At 37.7% G+C, this 14,986-nt stretch overlaps 1 protein-coding gene across 10 annotated transcripts in view; it reads left to right on the top strand.

Moving 5' to 3' along the window:
- ATP2B2 (ATPase plasma membrane Ca2+ transporting 2) overlaps positions 1 to 14,986 on the top strand; it is a 170,583-nt gene that overhangs the window by 92,770 nt on the left and 62,827 nt on the right. For all 10 annotated transcript variants that reach the window (XM_065642940.1, XM_065642939.1, XM_065642938.1 and 7 more), the window contains 3 exons: positions 355 to 519; positions 2,775 to 2,989; positions 4,430 to 4,672. In XM_065642940.1, the coding sequence (XP_065499012.1) occupies positions 355 to 519; positions 2,775 to 2,989; positions 4,430 to 4,672 (623 nt within the window). The remainder of the gene's footprint in view (positions 1 to 354; positions 520 to 2,774; positions 2,990 to 4,429; positions 4,673 to 14,986) is intronic.

Below are 14,986 nucleotides of genomic sequence, written 5' to 3'. Positions count from 1 at the left end.
TCAAGTACTTTGCAAGTCATTAAGTGTTATATATGTGTATAACACAGGATGTCATCGGTGGCTTAAAAAAAATAAATGTTTTATATATATAAATAAAAATAAAAATCAATCTTTTTCGTGGCGCTTGACAAATGGCACAGTGCGTACCCTTGTACGTTTGTGCCCCGTAGAACCCCACTGGGTCCCACGGGGCATCTGTCTGCCACAGGGGGAAGGGTAATTCTGTGCATAGTTACAATCACCTGTGTTGCAATCAGCCCCTGGAACGGGTGTTGCTGGTTGAATTCAGTAAGTATCAACACTAAAAAAGGATGGAGAATATTTTGGAGTAACAGTTTTGTTCTGCATTATCAGCCAAGCAGCAGGATGGGGCTGCTGCCATGGAGATGCAGCCGCTGAAGAGTGCAGAAGGGGGAGAGGGAGATGACAAAGACAAGAAGAAATCCAACATGCACAAGAAAGAAAAATCTGTTCTTCAGGGCAAGCTGACCAAGCTGGCTGTCCAGATAGGCAAAGCAGGTACGACTGCGTAACTGTCCGAATAGCAGCGTGTTACATTAGCAGCAAAGGGGTTTAAAATAAACTGTTCTTGAAAGTGATAGACCTTTTTTACTGCAATGCTTAAAAATAGGTCATCATAATACTGTTCCAAGGATAGTGTGTGGTATTGAAGATCTTCTAAAACTCAGCTTTGACTGTCAAGAAACTGGAAGCTTGGGGCAACTTGGATTGTAATGAATATTTGAATCAAAATGAAATGTAGCTTTTCTTATAGGCAATATTCCCAAGTGCAGTAATTACATCTTTAATTTCCTCTCCTCTTAGAACTTCTGAGTACACAGTTTCAGAATCTCTAATATCATCTCAAATATCACTCACACAGTATTTCCCTCTTACAGATTCTGAAATCATTCCGTTCTCGCTTAATATCTATGTTCCTGCCTTCTACCCAATGTGACACATCTGTTGACTCTTATATCCAGGGCCATCTGGTCCCTACTGTTATAAGTAGCACTTCTCCATCATATAGGTAGAAAGTGAAAATCTTTCATAATGACATAATGTCCATTAGGTTCATTTTTCTAGTGGTATTAAAGAGAATCTTGATCTCTATCCAGATCCTTGGCTGGGGCCCTACAACAGATTCCTAACATTTCCTCTGTTCATTCTCCTTTATCCTTTTTTACCAGTCTGATTTTCACCCCTGCTCTTCCTCCTCATTCCTTTTGAAGTTTGTTACACTTAGTTGATCACATAACCCCGTGATGCCACTTCTCTCTCTTTGCCTGAACGGCGCATGATGCGGAACCTATGATTATCACCTCTTTAATATCCAATTTCATGCTTTGCCCAGCTTTGTCTTCCTGAAGCTTCTCTGCTTTGTTGCTAGTTGTACAACAGTATGCATTCATATAAAACCACTTGGTTTCTCATGATCATTAATTTCTTAGATTAAGTACCTTTCTACATCGCCTCCTGAATATTACTCTCTTTGGTATTTTGGCAGGCATGTGAATATCACTTTCAAAGTAATTGTATAGGGATTTCTAAGCATAATGTGGCAAGTAATAAGAATTAAATTAATTAATCATTGCCTCGTTTGGTTTTCTTTGTCATTGGACAATCTATGGGGATGTCTTGCGTTCTCATGAGTATTTGCCTGTACAGTATTTTAATGGACTTTCCTTTATCCTCTGGCATTTAGTGAACCTCCAGACTCATCTGTTTCCTCTCAACCTTAGCATCCTTCAGCTTTTTTTTTTTTTTAACTTCAGTCAACACGTGAAATTCGCAGCATTCTCCTTCTACTGTATGATCTCATGAGAGAAAAATTAATTTATTCTGAAATGCAGGCTTAACTGCTTCATAGAAACCTGCCAGAGAGCAGTAATCATAGCAAGGCAAAATAGATGTTTGAATGGAGTTCTTATTTGTATAGTCAAATCCAGGAACCAAGCTGTGGAGGAGGAATGCCATCTTAGCAAAGTCTGTGTCACTGGGAGAGCACATTAATCCCCCGGGATCTATTGTGAATTCTGTGAAATATTTATTAGCATCTCTTGTGCTATACCGCCAGTCTCTCTCGCTTTTGAGCCTCTCCACGTAAAAATATGCACTGCTTGCATATGTCCCTTTGAAAAGGGAGACCTTGGAAACACTAGCACATATCACATTTTCAAGAAAACTAGTTAAAAACTGTTCAGTGCTATTGTCCCATTGTATCCAGCCAGACACATCACTAGGGCTTTTCTAAAATATTTTGTACAGCAACATAAACTATAGGAGACTCCTTTTCTCTGAAGCCTCTTAAGATAAACTTATGTAAAAGAAAGATGAATGTTTGAGTATGGATAAACTAGTAATTTTTAAAAGGTGGAGTTTAAAAGGACAGATAAACGTTGTACCAGGCAAAGTAATGCACTAAACTGAAAAAACTGAGCTTCAGCAGCAGCAGAACTCCTGTTGAACTCGACTGACTGAGAAGTTTTAAAGGCAGCAGTAAGATGGTGCTTAAAAATGAATGCAGTGTGATACAGCTGTTCTATAGAATTCAGTGTTTGCTTATTCACTGGAATGTATGGCTGTTGTAAATGTATTATAGTACTGTTTTTTCTACATCTTAAAATTTATCACTATCATCATTATTGGTACAGGTGAAAAACAGCATTTAGAATTTAAAAAAAAATCCATATGAAATCCAAATGTAGATTTTTGAATTGCACATGCTTTTAATTGTATTTTGTTTTCTAGTAATTGATTATTTCTATTTTCAGGTTTGGTGATGTCTGCCATCACTGTAATAATTTTGGTACTATATTTTGCCATTGACACGTTTGTGGTCAACAAGAAACAGTGGTTGCCTGAGTGCACTCCTGTCTACGTTCAGTATTTTGTTAAATTCTTCATTATTGGTGTTACTGTACTTGTGGTGGCCGTTCCTGAGGGACTTCCACTTGCTGTCACTATTTCTCTGGCTTATTCTGTAAAGGTAAGGAACGTTAAAAATAATTATGGGAGAAAAATGAGTGACATTTCTTTCAAGTGAAACTTTGCTTTATGTTGAAAGCATTCCTGACATAAATGCAAATACACGTGTATTCTAATAAATATCTTTAAAGCTACACAGTGCGGGAATATCAAACAGTAGAAATACCTACTTAGTTTGCAAGGTTACGAGGAATTTATTGAACAGAATTTACTGGGAGAATAGTTCAGTCTTTTGATACAGAATAACTTTGTCTTCAAATTTTCTTGCACAAAGTTTCAACGAGGATTTGAACTCTTCAGTAACACTTTTCAAGAAAAATAAGAGTTTCACTGGAGCTTTAATGTGCTTTTCTTAAATGCAGTTGCATTTTTTTGTAGTACGTGTAAATGGTTCTATTAGGAAATTTAAAAGGATTAAAATCCTGGACTTGTGGATTACTCCATTATGTATCTAGGAGTTTTCTCAGATTGTTTTAGCAATTTAGTCAGATAGGCCTTATTTAAACATTCTGGGAATCTTAGATGAAGATTTTGTGAAGTTTATTTCCATTTAGTAGGTAAACAAATTAAGATATGATCATTAGGAAGGAATAGCCTGATTTATATGTAGCCAAACATCACTATTATCAGGAAAAGAGAATGCATCTCAAACGTGAGATTTTGCTAATAAAGACTATAGCTGCTTTGTCAATATTCTCCCATTCTCCTTATGTCCTTCATCCGACACGTGCAGCACATGATGCTGTATCTATATGTGCAGTATCAAACCACAATACAGCTTTGTGCACAGCTGCTGAGACTGTGCCCTGGGAGTGTCAGGTGTCTGACACGAAGGGTCAGCCCACTGGGCACAGGACTTTTTTATTATTGAAAACATATATACCAAGATGACATGTATTTCCAGGATGACTGTGCATCTTGTGAAAAATATGCACTGTGGACCTGAGCACTCTACAGTGATGGTTTTTTGTGAGGGGCGTTTTGTTTGGAGGGTTTTTGTTTGTTTGTTTGTTTGTTAATTTTCTTTCTTTTCCAAAATGTATGTTCCCTCTGTATGCTGCAAGATAACATCCTGGCATTGGAAACAGTATTAAAATAAAGTCTAATTTTTGCTATAATTATACTGTTTTAAAAAATCCTGTTATCTCCAGTTTTACCTAATCTTCGCTCTTCTAGCTATTCCTTAAGATGTATATATATAGAAAAAAAAAAGATGGGACTATGTTGGTTTCTCAAAGGCAAAATTATTTCAGGGATAGTCACTGTTTCGTTGTCTGTAACTAGGGCCTATGTTATTTGCCCTGATCAAAGTCCTAGTTTTGGGAGCATTATGTTTTCATGAACAAGACTAAATCCGTGCTTTTTTTGCTTTTTTATAACTGATGTTAAAAATCTGTCAAAGCAAATCTTGAAGGCTTTTTTTAATTTTGCCTTTCCTCAGAAAATGATGAAGGATAACAATCTGGTCCGCCACTTAGATGCTTGTGAAACGATGGGTAACGCCACAGCCATCTGCTCCGACAAAACCGGGACGCTGACAACCAACCGGATGACGGTCGTCCAGGCCTACGTTGGGGACGTCCACTACAAAGAGATCCCTGACCCAGATTCTGTACCCGCCAAAACCCTTGATTTGCTGGTTAATGCAATTGCTATCAACAGTGCTTATACTACAAAAATCCTGGTAAGTAGGCTTTTTCTGGCCATAAAATGAAACGTAGCAGAAGGAATTGTAATTTTTTTAAGCAATGTTAATTCCTTAACATCCGGCTGTTGATTATGAAGCATTAAATGCTGTCGAGGTCCTCAAAATGAGAAGAGGTGCTGTAAAAACTATGTATTTTATCATTTTCTTTTATGGATAGGGTTAAGTCCAAGACCATGCTACATTTGAAAAATTCCTGCTATTGTTAGATTGGGATAGCCCAGCTTTGGTGCAGGTAAATTTGCTAGCACGGCTAGTTTTCACTGAGACTTCGTATACGTACAATTATTTTTTGTGTGTCTGAGAGCTTTCAATTAATTCTCAAATAGGACAAATTGGATTGGTTGAATCTGTGAGGTTAATTACCTTTATTCATCCTAGTTCCAAATGAATTACATCCAGAAGTATTTTATTCAGTCTGCAAATGCTCATGGCATTAGATTCTTCTGTACAGAGCTAATTAAGAGGCCAAAAATGTTTGCAATTCTGATAGATTGTACTTTGAAAGGTCAAGCTTTATCTTAATATTGCAGAACAAATACATTTTTTTTCGTTTATGAATTTATGTATGGTCCTTTTTATAGCTCTATGCCGAGCTGTGTAATAGCCTTAAATGCAGCTCACATTTGTTTCAAAAGTAGTCTTTTAAAATGCAATCACAGAAAACAATTGGTGAAATACTACTGAGTGCTGGAGCTTGTATTTCCTTTAATTCCTGCTACGTAAATCCAGCCAGCAGCACCAGTTCCCAGCTGAATCCTGAACCTTGTTCTGTCCTCTTCCTATGGTCTGTCTGGGTCAAACCCAAGCGGGTCAGCCGAAGCGAAAGGTGGGCCTGCGGTTCTCAGGTGGTTCAGCGCAAATGCGGTGTCATAGCTCAGTGTGGGCATTTTATGCAGTGGCTTTTTGGAATCTAATTTGTGTATTTGTAAATTAGCAAAAATATTTTACTATTGCTGGGTAGATCAAGCTTTCTCAAATCAGTATAACATTTGATTGCTGGGGAGAGGAATATTTTGGTTGTTTTAATATTGGTACAGCCTAAGTAAGGTTAAGTACTTCCTTCTGTAGAAAAAGAACCAAACTCATCCTCAACACACAGGCTGGGATTAAGACAAGGTAATGGAGACAAATTAGGATGAAGGAGACTAGGTTGCAGTATAAATGTGTGTTTGTATAACTGGTACCGTTGGGTTGGTGGGTCGGTCCCACGTGACTGCCAGAGCAGGACTCGCTGGCACATGTTCATTTGTTTCATATTCTGCTGTTCATTCTCAGTACTTGAGATCAAACGTAGTGACAAAGTGTTTCTGTTCGATTTCCATACCATAGATTTAGGTTTCTGAGGAAGGCAGAAGAAAGCATCAGTTTTTCCAGAGTGCTGTATCTGTAGGATTAAGTTTAACGTGCTTTTTCTTGTGCTTTCATTTTTCCAATTGTTTGATGTGACCAAAAAATTTCCGGTCAATAGCAGTTCTAAAATTTTGCTTTGGTCTTAATAAATTTTTTTTAAATTATTATTATTTTCTTTTACTCTGACTTGACTTTATTGATTCTTGTTGAAATTAGTTATATGTGCCTCTTAAAAAGAGTAAATATTTCATGATTTCAGTTCTTTTTTAGCTTTACACAGACTATAAAGCTCTCTGTAAAACTGACAAGTGGGTGAAATCCTCTGGAAATCACCTTTGTGCTGGATGCATATCAGATGTCTACTTGAACTTATCTGTGCAAAATGAAAGATTATTTTTTACCTATTAGAACAGCATCATAAGATTAAGCCTTGCCATATAGACACCATGAGAATATCAGCTCCAGTATCAGAGGAGTCCATTTTATTAATTGTTTTTAACAACCTTAAGCTAAAGTTTAAGATACAAGATGTTGTTCCATAGCCCTCATTCATTTAAAATCATAAAGAAATACAGTAAAAAAATACGTAAGGGAGTTGTTTCCAGAATGAAGTATACAGAATTATTTTTCTGGCTGCTAATACCGAATGCATGATTGTGCACTCATTCTTAGAGCATATTTAATCGAATTCTGAGTATCAGCTCAAACCCAAAGGGCATATAAGTGTTATGTCGCTAAGATTGAATTTTACATATTCTATTTTTAGTCATCTTGTTATGTGTATGCTGTAAATTGCACTTCGTATGAACTTCTGTTCAGAGCGATCACATATGGGACCATAAAATTAGTCAAGATGCTCTGCTAAATGAGAAATATTCCCTCTTGCATTGTCTTTTGATTAAGGGGCAATTGAACCATTGATAAAAATATAAAAAGAAAATAATATCACTGCTTGGGATAAAGGATTTTAATTTCCCTGAGAAATTAAACACAAATTATTCCAACTGAACAATAGCATCATTAAATATAGTTCTTTTTAATGCTTCCCAAGGATTACGTTACTGGGTGAGCTGATTTACACTCCGTTAGCCTCAGAGCAGCTTTCATGCAGCTTTTGCACTATTTATGTGAAGCTGTTCTCCAGAAAACGTTTCTTTTCCAGTATTCGTGGTTTAGATAGCGTTCTCACGTGGAAGTAAAAATTAGGCTTCATACATTTTGCCCGTGAGCTGTGATGAGGACTCTAAAGCGTCTCTTACTCAGAAAACAAAACTTGCATTTTGGGAATACTTGGATTGTACCCAGAGCAGAAGTTCATTGATCTTGAATATCATGGAGCAATAATGAAACAGAGACTCCAAATACCATAACTAGTGACTTGAACTCTTCTATTGAGCTCTTGCTTGCATCAATTCAGTTTTAATTAGAAAAGTACTTCTGTTTCTTCTAATTTCCTGAAAACTGTCAGGGGGCATTGATGACATGCTTGGTGGATGGGTATAATGTCTTCTTCTTAAGAAGAGATCACAATTAGTATTTAGTTGAGTAATTTTCATCACCAGTGGAAAAGACCCAGCTGAACCCATTATTGTTAGGATCTCGCACAGGCATTTCATTTGGTACTTGAGAGATGCCTAGGGAGCAAAAATGCTACTCATGCCTGTATTAGGTGAATATCTGGATCTGCATCAGGAGGACTGTTTTCAGTTCTCACAATCTGGAGTATCATTTACTGCATTTGCACAGTATGTGGCGCAATGTAGCGGCATCCTTTAACTGAGGATCTCAAGGGAAAAAAGACAGAGATGTCACAGAAAAGTGCAAAACATTCACTCCCTTCCACAGCTTCTGCCAGCTTAGGAAATGAAGTAAACGTATGTTAGTGTATATGTTAGTAAACATTAGTCAAATAATGAATGTGACCTTGCAAAACTTTGGAACAAAAAGGCCTCTATTGGATAAAACCAAAAGGGGTGAATGAAGAAACAAACAAACAAACAAGTAGGCAATTTGATTGCCGCAAGAACAGAGAAAGCAATGTTTCCTGCTTATCATACGGCAGAACACCATAACATCTGTCTAAGAAAACAGTGACGTTACCGAGGTCGCTGCCAGCACCCAGATTCCGACAACGTCCCGACCGGGGCCCTAGCTGAGTGAGGGTCTGCGCTGGCCGCTCAGCCAGACCTCTCCTTGCAAGGCCGCAGGGATGGCTTTGGGGGCCCCCAACAACCCCAGGGATTCCCCACAAGCTTCCCCGTGAGCAGATTTGGGGGTGAGCAAGGGCGACCCCGCAGGGATCGGTGCTGAGGACACAGGTGGCTGCAGGGCTGCGTGGCCCAGAGCAGCAGGACGGAGCTGCCACCGCCACTGAGCTTTACTGGGAAGAGGAGGTGTTAATTCACCTTCTTGTTTGCTGTAATTACTTTTTCCTGAATAGATAATAAACCATCTTATTAAAAGAAGTGGAACAAAATTTCTAACTTCTTTCTACTGAAAGCAGTTCAAGAGATTTTGGCGCAGAATTTTCTTGTTAAGAATAAGTAGTTCTTTTGACTGATAGATGCAGAATACTGGAATGAATGCGCTTGATACGTTCCCGGAGAAAAGGTGTGGAGGGAGGCTGGCAGAGCACACAGATAACCCGTAATATAGGAGAACCGTGAGAAGAAATTACATTCTATAAAAGCGAAATGGTAAAAGTAATGGCAAATAAGATTTTAGCACAACAGCTGCTTTGCAGGAATAGATGAAAATTTACTGTGGGTATGGAACATGGATGTAGTAGCCAGATGAAGGTTTTTCTGTTTGTGAGGAATATATTTGCATCCAAAAGCTACCGCTATCCGGGTTGGTGGGAGATGTAATGTTCCTGTCAGAAACAGTCTTTAAAAAGGTGTGCGAAGTACAAAATAATACTTCTCTCTTACAGATATTTTAAAAATCAAATTTAAAGACTGGATTTCATTTATAAAATAGGTGAATTAATCATTGTCTATTTTTTTAATCAGATGAAAGAAGTTAGCTCAAGAATAATAAATATATGCAGCACGTATTATTTAGCCAACAGAAATGTACTGTCATTTCATTTTACCTTTCGTAATGTCATCACTTTCAATACACTAAGGCCTTCTTGAAAACAACTTCCAGGTTGTTTTGGGGAGTATGTATATTTGGAAGTTTCCTACTGAATCATTTAAAAACTTGAGAAGTAGTAGGTTGGTTTATGGATTTTTCTAAACATTTCCCCACATTAAAGGATAAAATTATCAGTGATGGAAAATAGAATTGTCATATCTTTTCAACAGTAGTTGCTTGCAGCTCTCTAATTCATGTCTGACAGAGCATAGACCTTTTATCTGTCTATATATATATATTTATGTGCCTTTGTATTTATATGAAGTTTTGTTTTCCAAATCAAATGGAGGAAGGAGACCCTAGCTGTTTAGGAAAGATTGTTTATTTCGTTTTGTACACATAGCTCAAAACCCAATAGATGAGATTATCAACAGAAAATCATCAGAATTTCTATTTCCTGAGGCAACAGCAAAAGAGTCTTTACATTATTGCAACTGTCTGCCAAGGGCAGTCATGCTAAATGTAACTGCTATTGGATGTCACTAGAATTCTTTTCTTTATTCAAAGGAGAACCATGAGAAAATAACTTTTAGCCTTCAAACTATATTTTTAGTTATTTTGGAAAGATATTTTTACTCTCAGGTACCTTTTTCTTAAAACCTATTCTCAAGCTCTTTGTGTTAAAATGCAGATAAAATTACCATTTGTTTTTACTGTGCATGAAGGTTCAGGTCATGTCTTATTTTATCCATATAAGTTCACCTATTGCTGCTAAGAGTGTTCCAAGTTAAAATAGATACTTAAAAACCAAATCAAACCAACCGACCAAACAGCAAACAAACAAAAACCACCACAAAAACACCAAAGCAAAACCAAACCAACCAACCAAAAAAAGAAAACAACCAAAATCCAACCAGCCAACCAACAAACAAGAAACACATACACAAAAAAGGAGGACAGGAATGGGGACAGAAGTGATAAAAAGCATTAGTAGGGATGACAACCCAAGTAAATAGCCTGGACTAAATTATGGTTTGGTTTTTGTTTGGTTTGTTTGTTTGGGGTTTTTTGTGTTTGTTTTTGTTGTTTGTTTGTTACCTTGTCTGTCTTCTGGCATTTTCCTTTAGATGACATGTCACGATTTCAGTAATTTGTATTTTAAGGTTGAGAAGGATGGGGAGGAGGAGTGATGCCATTTGACAGCCATTTTATTTAAGGATAGGTCTGTGAAAGGTTTTATCCTTACATAATACTCCTGGAAATCAGTAAACAGTGAGAACTTTGCATTTTTGCAACTTAGCCCATGAAATGACACTGGACTCGCTTGCCGTGAGAGTCATCTGGCTTTGGATGAGGGAGCAACAGGTTTGAATTGTCTTCCTGCACTGTCCCTGTTGGAATGGCAAAATCTTCTACTTGTAGTGTACTTAAAACCATCCCTAAAATGTCACGGAAAAAGGTACTGAGAGGAGAATCCTCAGCTGGCAGGTTGATGAACTGGTGTAGAAATTCAAAGATACTCATTTTTTCACTGTCTGAAAAAGAATAATAAGTGGGTTTGTATGAACTCATGAAGCTCTGCTCCAGGTTTTACAGTTTGTGCTCTGCAATCTGCAGGGTACAATAAGTTATTAAATATATTGATATGAGGAGAAACACAGAGGAAAATCTGCTTTGCAGAAAATCAATGCGTTATTTTCGAGGTGGCATCTTCCAGCTGAGCAGGACTGGAGGTCAGGAAGGCCGTCTTATCAGTAACTTGAGGATAGTCCTGTCAGACTTTTATTGACCGCTTTGAACATGTTAGTTCGGTAATGGAAATTGGTGAAAATTGTATATGCCCTTGTTTTTAAAGCGCTCAGTTGACAGCATTAAAATATTATCTGGAGCACTTCTGAATCTCCCGCTAAATGGTACATTTGAGCCATTTAAAATAAAATTTAAAAAAAAAAAAAAAGATTGAACTGATTTCTAAAAACCAGTATGTTTTGTAAGAGTGTTTACTTCATAGGCAAAATTATTACAATTATAGGTAAATTTCTATGTTTATCTCATTTTCCATATTTTTTCCTAGTGTTATGCAACTGTATAATGTAGATACATGTTATAGATGGGGCCAGGCAATGCAGACCAGAGGATCTTTCTATATATAAGCAAGACAATCATCACTAAAAAAATCCCCAACAACATTTTCTTTAAAGCATTTTCATAAAGTCCTTGGTAAGCATTTGCTGAGAATAAAATAGGCAGGAAAAAACCAACCTATAGTGTCCATATTGTTTAATGTGTAAATAATAATTATGAGAGATAACAGATCATGCAGTTAATTGTCTCTGCTTCTAGGAATGGTAATTAGCAGAGAATAATGATCTTCATACATTGAAGATTTATATAACAAGAGGTACAAACGTAACTTTTCTCACTAAATTAGCTATGGAGTTAATAATTGAAATGACTATGTTTAGAAAAGATGACTTGTATGTGTCAGGCGTCGAACATGTTGTCCCAGTCGTGGGCTTTCCGCTGTTGGGGTGCAGGGGCTTTGTCTTGCCAGCACAAAGCTTGGTTTTAACAAAGTCTCCTTTTTTGAGAGTTGTATGCGAGGACTCAAATGGAATGAGCTGCCCAGAAAGCTGCTCGGCAGTTGGCTGTGGGGCAGATTTACCTGAGCAGAGAGGGATCATGGAGCAGAGATCAGACCAAGGCCGCCCTGTAAATCTGCTCCTGACGTCGTTAAACCCTCTGGAAGTGTCTCCACGAGTGGGCAGGTTGTCAGAGGCAAGGCAGGTTTCCCCACAACATGGCAATAGGTAGACAAAGTGAGATAAATGTCCTCAGTGCAAGTTCTTTTGCTGAAGTTCTCATTACACAGTGAGCTGTAATTGTAAATGAACTTGGCAACAGGACTGCAGCTCCTGACAGCTCTTGTTCGTTGTTCCTCATCTCCTTTTCTGTCAGAGGGGTGACCGCTCTGCCACAGCAACAAAGGACGAGAAGACACTTAAATAAAATAATCCTGCACTGTAGAATGTAGCAGGAAAATGATTCCCATGCTATCTGAAAGTTTATGATCAAGATAAATGATATTCGTTTATTTTCTTTCTTCATGTGACAGAAAACCGGGTAATAAAAACCTCCTTCATACTGCCCTTCTTTGCCTTCACAGCTTGGTAATTGCAGATCCCATTTATTCCTGTTGGAATAAATAATCACTGCAAGATTATAAATGGGACTGACAGTGACTTGGAAGCTTTTCGTTACTATACTATCACTTACCACATTAGCTTTTTTTTTTCTGCTTGCTTGTATGAAAATGAGTAAATTAGATTTTTAACTTGCTATGATGCAATGAATGTTTTTCCTATTACCTTGCATAGGATTTTCTTTTATGTTATTATCTTACTTTCATGTTCTTATTTTCCACTCATCTTGTACTGGCATAAGATGATTCACTTACAGAAATAACTGCCAGCTACTTCCAAATACGTCTGTTGACGAAAGCAGCCTTTAAAAGTCAGTGTTTCCTGCGAGGTATTCCAAGGTGTTTTCACCTAAATATAGAAATATTGCTTATTGTTGTCTGATCAGTTTTAGGTTTTTGTTTGGTTTTTTAATACAATATGTTGGCACAATTGATCACTTTAATATGAACTTCTTTTCATGCCTGTGGTACCCTACTGAGCTGAAGTCATCACACTTGGATCTGACTGATGTGCTGGTTAGAATTTACTGTTAACACTTGGTGGGGGATATTTTCAGGAAACATGTTTTCCTGATGAGAGCTTTTATTTCTTTTACTTGAGTGGGTGTAAATCACTTCAGGCACGTCTGTTTTAATGTAGGTTTTCTTTGTACTCTCTGTCATCAGGAAGATAATAATTCAAATGCAATAATGTAATACCGATTTTATAGAAAATGGTACTGGTTTTATCATCAAAGGAAGATCCACAAACAAGCTTATTAGAAAACAACGCAGTGGGTGAACTACCTCATAACAAAATATGGCATTAATTTTCTTTCAGATATATGTTACGTAAATATGTGTTATATACTATGTAGCTTTTAGTAAGTTTTCTTTTTACTCTCAGAACTCAGAAAAAACAAACCAAACCAAAACACAAAGCAAACAACCAAAACAGAAACCAACCACAAAAAAAGTCAACTGGTACAGTGCCTGAAATGCAATGGATCGACAATAAAGTGTACGAGAGAAAACATCTTGCTAATTCCAGAGCAATAAATGCACAGGAGTTACTTTACAAATCAACTTGGCATTGCTGTTCTTTGTGAATGAAATTGCACTTTAAAAGCTTTATTATATTTCTGTTAATGTAAGCAAAATACTATTTTTCTTTTAGTCACAGCTAGTCCTAGAAGGTTGATATTAAATATCCAGTAAGTAAGACCTATGCTTCAAATTGCAGTTCCTGCTTTCTTCTGCAGGTTGCCCCCTCTTCTAATTTGTTTTTCAAGCTTCCAGTTTTCCTTACTTACACATGAAGCTCTCGGCTCCTCTGCATTCCAATCAGTCCTATTTCTGTGTTAGTTACAAATGAGTGGGAAGGTGTCCAAAAACAATGGCCTTTCTGCTTTTAGAGATGGTGCCAGATATACTGGAGACATCTCCAGAATGAATGGGGCTCTGCAGAACTGGAACCACAGATCCTGGGCAAACCGCAAAGGGCACTGACTTCTCAAAGGCATGGTGCTTTGGTAGATGTGATTTCTCAGGGCCGTGTGGCTTTGATGGACAGAAGGCAGAAGGCATCCGTTACATAAAATCCTTTTCCCAGCTGGAGTCCAGCAGGGAAACGGCAAGTTTTCAAAGGAAAGGTTGCAGGAGTGTTCTAACGCAGCGAGAACTACGCTGTTCCTCAGCATCATTGAAGAAACGACAGACCTGTTTTGGCAGACACCTTGCATGGAAGAATTAAGCTTCTAGAAGGAAGTTTTAAAAATTTAGGACTGCTGTAAACCTGTCTCAGGTGTGTAAGTGCACACACACGCAGCAGGAGTACGGCTGACTGCTGGCGAGTCCTCACGGAGACACTGGAATTGTGAATGGGTGTTGGGCAGTCGATGTAGCTCATTATTCATAATATGGAATGGAAGTATTGAACATGTTAAGAAGTTCCACTGCATATTTTTCATGCCATTGTTATTTTTCTGTGGTTTCTACATATTCAAGTGAGCAGAGAATGAAGTTACCTTACGTCTCCCTTCACTCCAGAGGAGAAGGGCTGATGGCGCTCAGCGCTGGTTTGCTAGGGTAGAGATTTGGAAGAGGTGAGAGGCAAGTATTTCTGGGAGAATTTTCCTATAAAGGACAGGATGTTCAACCTCTCCATCAATTCTGTTTCCTTCTGAATGAATAATCAGATAAAAATTGGCTGCAGTTTCAAGAGTCTGCTCTTCTGCCCAGCAAAGGCATCGTTCTCAGCATCCTGGCAAGGAGAGGGACTGGCCAGAGGACTGAATTTATAATGCATCTCAAACATACCCCATCAATCATGCAAAAAATCCCTCTGAGAAAATATTAGGTAAGCATTGCTATAACATATTAGATACACTTGAGTTCATGCATTTGCCTATCAAAAAAATAACCCCTAACTAACCAAAACCAAATTAAAAATTATTTCAGCTGATACGTGCTAATATAGATTTAAAGAGTACATTTTGTATGGTAAGTGAAATAGCAGCTTAGTGGGTGTAGACTCATTTAGAAATGGATGTTTGAAGAACCCTTTTCCTTTCTCTGGAAATGAGTACTATTAACAGAGAAGATCTATAATTATTAATATGACGGGCTATAATCAGTAGCTTAAGTCAAGTGAAAAAAACCTTCCTTTTATATTTTGTGTG

Source organism: Caloenas nicobarica, chromosome 11 (assembly GCF_036013445.1).
Source record: "Caloenas nicobarica isolate bCalNic1 chromosome 11, bCalNic1.hap1, whole genome shotgun sequence".
NCBI classification, from domain to species: domain Eukaryota; kingdom Metazoa; phylum Chordata; class Aves; order Columbiformes; family Columbidae; genus Caloenas; species Caloenas nicobarica.
Note: the sequence above shows the minus strand (reverse complement) of the source record. Positions and strands in the feature narration are given on the sequence as shown.